The 8711-nt window shown below is 34.5% G+C and overlaps 1 protein-coding gene across 1 annotated transcript; it reads right to left on the bottom strand.

Moving 5' to 3' along the window:
- Positions 1–2686: 2686 nt before the first annotated feature.
- On the bottom strand, positions 2687–7988 carry LOC103706237 (10 kDa chaperonin, mitochondrial-like). Its single transcript, XM_008790287.6, has 3 exons — positions 7707–7988; positions 4020–4159; positions 2687–3008 (listed from the first exon to the last, which is right to left on the bottom strand). The coding sequence occupies exons 1-3, from the start codon at positions 7809–7811 to the stop codon at positions 2960–2962; spliced, it is 294 nt and encodes a 97-aa protein (XP_008788509.4). The 5' UTR covers positions 7812–7988; the 3' UTR covers positions 2687–2959.
- Positions 7989–8711: the final 723 nt, after the last annotated feature.

Below are 8711 nucleotides of genomic sequence, written 5' to 3' on the forward strand. Positions count from 1 at the left end.
AGATATTTTAAATTTTATCACAAAAACAAATTTGCCTTCCTACTTTTTTTTATGTTTAAAGAGTGGATAAAGGCAAAAAGGCATTTGATGGAATAAGGACAAGCTTCTTCCGAGGAGTAATCCTATTAAACCAAAAAGATGGGATAAAATAACACCATGTTGGCCCTCTTATACTCTAACATGGTATACGTCCCTATTCCGCCTCTCAATTGTTCTGCAATACCTCTAAACGTGTATTTGGATGCTGATTAAGTGGAGGGATATCCCCCTACTAAATACCAAAGCAGGATCAAGAATAGGACCTTATACCGCATGAAGGTCTGAGTGGGCCTACAAGTCATAGCTCTATTTCATTATTTAGGTGGAATAGACTTATACCATGGAAGAGAGGAAGCTTATTTCATCCTAATTACTGTTTTACCCCTATCCAATCTCTGAACACTCAAAAAAGTAAGAGGGCAATTTATCTGCCATGAAGTCCGCTAAGTTTAGTGCATATTAAATCCCATATTTCCTGCAATCATCCATTAAGCCAAATGCTAGAAAGTATCTTATTCTGCGCTTTTGAATAGGAGAAGGGATATCTCCCATAAAATTCCAATTTTTTTGGGCCAACAGAAGCCACACAAACACGCGCACACATCTTACTCCAGCAATTACCGGGGCGTTCTAAATTCACTTTCTGGGATTAATTCTAATTAGTACGGATAAAGAAACAGAGAATCTTTCATTCCTTGCTAATTAAAATTATCCAAATTCTCCACTCATGTCATGGCCTAATTACCTCCTAAAATCTCTCTAGTTTGGCTCCCTCTCTAATTCTATCTACAACTACTGCTATCATTGTTAAATTGTACTTGTTTATTCATTTTTTGCATTCTTGATCTAAGAAACAAACATAAGAAATCTATACTGAATAAAAATAGACTAGAAATGTCAAATTCCATTAGAGAAGGAAAGATGTTTTAAATTAAACGGCTGCTCATATGATTCCTTACGTCCATTCAACGAACATTAGGAAAAGAGAAGTAGAAACAAATTTGCCAGAGTATCTCTCTTAATCCTCCATGCCTCTCTCTTAGGAAGACTTGCGACTCTGTAATAATGGCAACGGATTCAAGCAATTCTTTCTTTTCCATTGCAATGATTTGAAGGCATAATAATTTTATGCATTGTCGATTTCCTTTCTTGTCATCAATGCTAAACTTCATTATTCTTTTTTTTTTCGACAACAATATATTGATTACTTTCTAAATTGTATAATGGTAAAGATAAATTTGTAAGTCCTAATCGGTAATTCTTGCTCTTCTTAAATTTATTCTCCGAAGGAGTCAAACGTAACTGTTTTATTCATGACATATCTACTTCTAGTTATCCTATTGTAACATGAAGAGGCCTTGATGTCAAAGCATCCACGCCTTTTTTTCCTGAACTGTTGGAATACTAGAAATTGCAATTTAGCCATTTAGATATTCCCCACAATTATAACCATTTAGATAGATGATTCTATGCTCAGAAGAATAATTAGTTATGGAAATTCTTTCAATATTAATGATAATCATGATATTAAAATGTATATGAAGTACAGACCTGTTTCGCATTGCTCTATTTGTTGTTTTTTATTTTAAAAATAAAATCATAAAAATAAAGATAAAAAAATATTTGCCAATATTATTATAATCTTCTGCCTTTCAAAATATCATTAACAAAATATTTTATTTTCATTATTTTCAAAAGTAAAAATTATATGAAAAAAAAATCTATTCCATACCAACATATATCACTTACCAATAAACCCTATCAATTAACATTACATTAAAAAAAATCAGTTAATTATTAGGAAGTAACTCCTATTTATCAAAAAAAAAAAATCATAAAAGCTTCACAAAGATTTAATCATTATCTCCACCATCATCACTTCGTCCACCCGCCCATTATCACCCACCCATCCCCCCCAACACACAACCAAACATTTATAATTTACAAATTTTAAAAAATATTTTTTCTCTTTTTCAATTTATAAAAAAATAAAGGCAATGCCAAAGAGCACATAAGATTTATTTTTAAATAAAACTTCGATTGTTAAGCAAAAAAAAAATAATAATAAGACTTCTATTAAGTAAGCTTTTTTTTTTTTGCTGAAAATTAAGTAAGCTTTTTCAGTAAACTGTAAAATATGCTGGTTCCGTGGTATATCCACACACCACACTATAATCATCCAACTTCAAATACTGAAATACAACTCCAAAACTAAAACCCACAGCCTGTGCGAGCCCCGAGCCTCATGGTCAGGCCCCAGTTCCCCATCATGAACCTACACCTTGCGCCGGGGGGGGGGGGGGGGGGGGGGGGGGTGCGAATCACGAGATATTTAAAGGGCGAGGGAGACAGCAAATTTACGATCGTTAGAATCTACAAGTGCACAAAAGCAAGATTAAAATAGATTTACTTCACAAAACATGCAAAAAAAAGGGGCCAGAAACAGATCTACCATGCTTTGCAACCCTGAAAATGACACGAATGCTTGACAAAAGCACTTTGGTTGACTTTCGCAAGGAAGATGCCGATGACAAATGCACTTCCTTGGAAGCATTCAGAAGATATATCCAGGTTCATGCAGACTGCATATTTTGTACTGAATCCTGCCCATAAAAAAAAAACCATCAAACTCAAAAGGCCACCAATATGAATTGGTACTGCTTCAATAAGTATCCGGTTCTAATGTAAGTTCGAAGAAACAAACACTTGGACCACTTTCAATGGCCAATTAAACAAACAACGCTCTCAATGCAAGCATTTAGTTTTGTGCATCAAAATTGACATGAAAGTCTCCTGATCATGTTTTCGAAATTTTGTTTTTAAGAGGACTATTTCAAGTCCAAGCATGATACATCTCACTCGATTTGACAACCAGAAAACATAAAGCTAATAATGTGAATCTGGTTAGCTGCTGCACGGATCACTCGCGGAGGATTCCGAGTATGTCGTCATCCCTGAACAGATGATACCTGAAAGGAAATCAACAAAAATACAGAGTGTTCAATAAAGTGAGTTCTGAATCTAAAAACTTTAGCATACCAGCATAAGAAAAACCATTCATTTTTTTATCCACATGATGTGTCATCATCAAAATATATATTTTATATATCTAAATATTTAGTGGTATAGACCATGATCAATACTATAAATCTTTGATTTGCATGCTCCATTACTGACTTTGAAATCAAGTGGAGATCCTCTTGAGAGGAGCAGCATCCATCTCTCTCTATAATAAAGCCTATTATTTTAAATTGAAGTGCTAATATAACATGGCAAAATCAAACTGCAGGATTGTTTGTTTCACGTTACACTATTCACCACGAGTCAATGCAATGTCTTGCAACCTTGGACAGAAAAGAAGTACGTTTGCAAACAAAAGGCCCATGCACACTCGCATATCCTGTCATCGCGCACTTAAAACTAAAAGCAAAGGTCACAGCTGCGGAACATTAAAAATCTTTCCAGAACAGATTAAATATTTGCACATATAATCCACTAATTATACGATCAAAACAAATCACTCAACTATTTTCAGTTTGCTGGGTCCAGGGGATGTATGAACCTTTGTCCTACATAATTTTAGTATTAAATAGGTGCACGTCTATACATATTTCTATTTTTTTTAATTAATAGTGAAGAAAAACTTAAACAAACATACAAAGGGATTCACACACACACACACACACACACACACACACACACACACACACAGAGAGAGAGAGAGAGAGAGAGAGAGAGAGAGAGAGAGAGAGAGAGAGAGAGAGTACAAGCCCTGTCCAAATACCAATATGAAAGGATGGTGCCTGTGATCCCCAAAACTGCTGATATGATTGGTCCATGTGCGTAACCCAATAAAAACACACGAACCAGCTACCAATTACAAATAAATTTTCTACCTAATATGAAGTCCGATTTTTAATACAAACATTCTCTTGGAATTATGATGTAAAAGAAGTGGTAAAAAAAGAAATTAAGCTTACTCCTTGTCAGCGAGCTTTACTTCAGTTCCTCCATACTCAGGTAAAAGAACTACATCTCCTTCCTTCACAGAAACAGGGATAAAGTTCCCATTCCTGTCACGCGCACCAGGGCCTACTGCTACAACTTTTCCAGAGTTCAACTAAAACAAAGGATAAAAAGATAAACAAATTAACAATGATAAAAATAATAATGAGCATGTCCATTCATGTCTACATTGAGAAAATGACAAAAAATACCTAAAATTTTGATAAAAAAACAAATAGGGCATTTACTAATCATTCAGACCAATAATGGAGCAAAACAACCCTAAATATAATGGTGTCAGGGGCTTTAATAAGAAAATATTTTCAAGACCAAACAAGATTATCCTGCATTTAAGATGGTTTTCTGCATGTTGACAGCCACCATGACGTCCAAAAAGGAAACCAGCAGCAGCGGTAACTATCAGTTAAGGTAACCTAAGGAAGAACTGCAAGAGAAGTGAATCTGTAATTTGGTTGTCTTCCATGATGTACCTCATAATACCTTGCAAGGGTTTCTTATTTCTTACATAAGTCATGTTTAGAGAACTCTGAAGGTGGGCCATCCTAAAGAGAGAAGAAGGGGGGGTACCATTTCTTGAGCCTGTTTAATTCTTTTGAAGAGACCTACCAAAATTCTGAGTTATAGGCCACTGAGTAGGATAGAAGAAGCTAAGACAGCAGGGTGCATGAAATCGGATTCTAGAGGGCACTTTGGTTTTAGTTTATGGCTTTGGCTTATTAAACAGTGCTAAAATCAGCAAGGGACTTTTCTTCTCTCTCCAAACTTTGTATAAATGTTTTCCAGCATTTTTGGGCCAAAATGGATTGGTTTCAGCCGAGATTAATGCGCCATATTGGCCCAAACTGACTGAAACTACTTTCTTTATTAAGCATGTAGCTTAACATTATCAAATGTTTCCTAAAATTTGGCAATAATATTCAATATAGCATTTATCTAAGGCTCTAACAATCTAATCTACATTATTTTTGGCTAAGCTTTATTAGGGCAAGATGCAATCATGATGCAGGTCTTCACTATTTAGAAATCATTATGTGTTCATATAATTCTTCTTTTTTCTTACTCAAATGAGTTTTTTCTCTTTTTCAGAATAAAATGATATTAAAATGAACCAATGAAATAAATGGGTTTTTATTTAAATAGCTTATTTTTCTTGCTTACATACGTGAATGAAATAGAATGAAATATAATTAGGTAGGCTTAGAATATGATATGCTCAGATGGGACTTTTCTTGTTTAGATGGGTTTCTAAAATGAAATAGAACAAAGTATGCTTAGACAGATTTTTCTTAAAGAGTTATCAAAACCAAATATAATGAAATATGGTTAAAGAAAATGTTTACTTAAATGCAAAAATTAGAGAAAATATGAAAAATTACAAAAATAGAGGAGGAAAAATAAAAAGTAGATGAAGGTGTGATATATTTAATGCACTAAGCTTTTAAACAGTTTAGTTTCAGCATAAAGATACCCAAATTACACAAAGAACAATCCTTGATAACTGAAAACATAATAGAATAATGTGAAATAACATTTCTGATTTTTCCCTTAATTTTGTTAGTTCTTAGATCGTTTCTGACTTTTATGACCAAAAATTACAAAACTGGGAGTGAATAGCCAAAATCACGGAAACTGCCAAAACTAAAAATTCAATCATGAGTCAAAACCCATCTAAATCCTTGATCGAGAGTACTGCATGCAAGAATCGGTAAAGAAACAAACATGGTAATTTATTGGACTTTCCTTCTCTCTTTTTTCAAAGAGATAAGGATGACAGTCCCAAAAGATAAAAATATTGGCAATTCACATACACATATGCCATGAGTGCATGCATACATTGAAGGAGGGGTTTTGTGTGCCAACCCTTGCCCTCAACCAACCCCACCCCTCCACCCCCCAAGAAAAAACAAAAAAAAAGAAGAAAGAAACAAGATAAAAAGAATAAAAATCCCAACACCCACAGTGTGCCGATGTGAAATAAGCTAAGCGTTTAACCATCCAGACTTACCAACCCCGCACCGCCCCTCTAGTGTGTATGCATATACATATACATATACATATATAAAACAATGTTCTCAATAAAATCTTCCCTCTATATCACTATAACTAATACTTTTTTTAAAAAAAAATCCCATTCTCTATCCATGCCCACCTCTATGACAATGCTCTCAATCAAATCCCACCAACTAAATTCTCATTAAAATTTAAAAAGGAGAAAAAAGAAAGAATATTCTATATTTCCAGGCTTTCCCACCATAGTAACGAAGCTGACAGCCAAATTTCACCTCCATTATCATCCCTTGCCAATTTAAACTCATAAGTTGCATATCAACCAGAGCTCCCAACATATAGCATGTCCATCAAGTTCCCGCTTGGGGTAATTTTGTTAACAGTTACATGAACAATTATCTAAAGCATCTTATAGTGGCATGACCAAGACTTTGGTAACATCTCTCATCGACATAATTAATTAAGTATCAAAATATTAAGTCAACCTCCAAGGAGAAGCTACATAACCCTGCAGTTGCAGGGGAGCAATCCTGTCAAATTTCTCATATCTCAAAAATCTTCCAAACCAATAATCATCATGTGCTAGAGCCTCCATCTCTAAGGCCAAAAGATAGTATAAGGAAAGCAGCAACCAAGATATTAACAAAACATTGTATTACAAATATCTCATCCTCATTCAATCGCTCTTCTGAACCACAAACCAACACATGCTTAAGGCATCTAGTAAAGGCCAGATCATTGAAACAATAAATAAATAACCAAAGAACCAGCAGCTTATAGATGGTTAAAGACAATCTTTAAGTTCAAAAGGAATGTTATAACTTCAGAAAATTATGGAATACCAATCAAGATAAATTTAAACCTTTAAAATCCACAAGAAACCATCAATGTCTGCAACGTTTAACATTGTTGAATCACACATCAGTTGATTGTTTGTATATAGTTGTCAAGGTCAAGGTCTTCGGACTAAAATAATGAGCAACCAATAAAGAAATGACATGAAAATCGCACCGATTTAGCAAAACAAACAGTTCCAAACAACAACGAACAAAGTGCCCGACTTTTTAAAAAAAATAATAATAAAATACAAGAGGAGGAGGTTAATGTTAAAAGTTCAAATAGAACAATACATTCACTAAACCCCTGCGAAGCCAAAGCATGAACTAGTAATTGCCTATGCACTACAGCTAACAGAATGTACCTAAAACATAAATTTTTTTGACTATAAACCTTCGACCTCACATCCAGATACAATTGCAACTGGGTGACAATAAACACATATTGGCACGCGATAGGTCATTTAAATGATAGTAACAAATAATACCATCCCATGAGCCTTGGGTATGGGAGGCATAAAACCAATCTATCAGGCACAAAAACTAATCAAATGCTGTCAGAAATGTTAAGCCAACCAGCCAATACTCAATAACCTAAACTAGAAACAGCTCAAGATTAACAATAAAAGAGTGGGTTTTTTTCATTATTTGAGAGCAAAAACAGGGCCTAAAGAAGGGAAATCACAACAAAATCAGATAAAAAAATTATAAAAAAGAAAACAGTTCAAACAAAATCCAGAAGCAGGAAAGGTAGATTAGGCGAGACTTCAAAGGAAGAAAGCGGTCTAGAGATGTCACCTTGGTGGTCTTCTCAGGGAGCAAGATTCCGGAATTGGTCCTGGAAGGGGGGATGATCTTCTCAATGAGAACGCGATTGAGGGAAGGAATCAGACGCTTGGCCATCGGCAATGATCGACGAGAAGCTTGGAAAGATGTTGCTTCCCTGGAGGAGAGAATGGCTCTCGGACGACGGAGATTGGGGCGGATAGGGTTTAAGGAGAGGCTTTTATCGGGAAGGGTAGGGTTTTGAGAAGGTTCTCGAATGGCCTCTTCGAAATTAGAAATTGTAATAAGAGGAACGTTCTGGAACTTCTGTTTCGGGGACTTGGGGTTAAAACCCGGCAAAGTACTACATGGGTGGCTAAAGTTCGAGGCACGGGTCGACGCACACGCGTGAATTAAAAGACTTGGTTGGGCTCGGGTTACCCGGTTTTAACAGCCGTTATCTTTCACTGGTTTCTTTTTCTAAATAAAGGCTTTTTTAGGGGTTGGGGGAGGGGGAGGGGTGAGGTGACCCCTGATTGTTTATCACTTTTTTTTAATCAAAAAAATAGATATTTTAAATTCAAATTATATCAAATTTTTATAATCAAATAAATATTTATCTTGTTATTATCAAATTAGTATATGTTATAAAAAGAGTTGTTCCCACGAGTGCTGTCAGTGCTTCATTGTAGGCTTAGTATATATTTTCCTCGGTTGGAGATTGGTGCTGTAATAAAAAGTATATGTAGATTTTTCTCGAAACTTTATATGAATATATTGGTTCAAAATTAATAATCTATTTTTGTATTTAAATTTATCCAAGTATATATATAAATTTCAGTAATATCCGTGCGTGCATCTATAACCATATTTATCATAAAACAGAACATGAATATGGATCTATAATTATGAACTATTTGATCTGTATTTAAATATTCAATTTTGCCTATACTTTTATCTAACATAATACCAGCATTTTATACATGCTAGGATAAAAATTTTTATGTTAAAAATATGTCTTAATTTATATTTTTAATC

Source organism: Phoenix dactylifera, chromosome 8 (assembly GCF_051530095.1).
Source record: "Phoenix dactylifera cultivar Ajwa chromosome 8, Ajwa_hap1_PhDact_Kaust_v1.1, whole genome shotgun sequence".
NCBI classification, from domain to species: domain Eukaryota; kingdom Viridiplantae; phylum Streptophyta; class Magnoliopsida; order Arecales; family Arecaceae; genus Phoenix; species Phoenix dactylifera.

Bases quoted from the DNA above. Each gene is read 5' to 3' on its own strand.
- LOC103706237 (XM_008790287.6), bottom strand. From the start codon at position 7,811: ATGGCCAAGCGTCTGATTCCTTCCCTCAATCGCGTTCTCATTGAGAAG. The intron at 4,160-7,706 runs GTGACATCTCTA...CCTTTGTTTTAG, and splicing joins TCCCTGAGAAGACCACCAAG to TTGAACTCTGGAAAAGTTGT. The intron at 3,009-4,019 runs GTAAGCTTAATT...ATTTCCTTTCAG, and splicing joins GTAAAGCTCGCTGACAAGGA to GTATCATCTGTTCAGGGATG.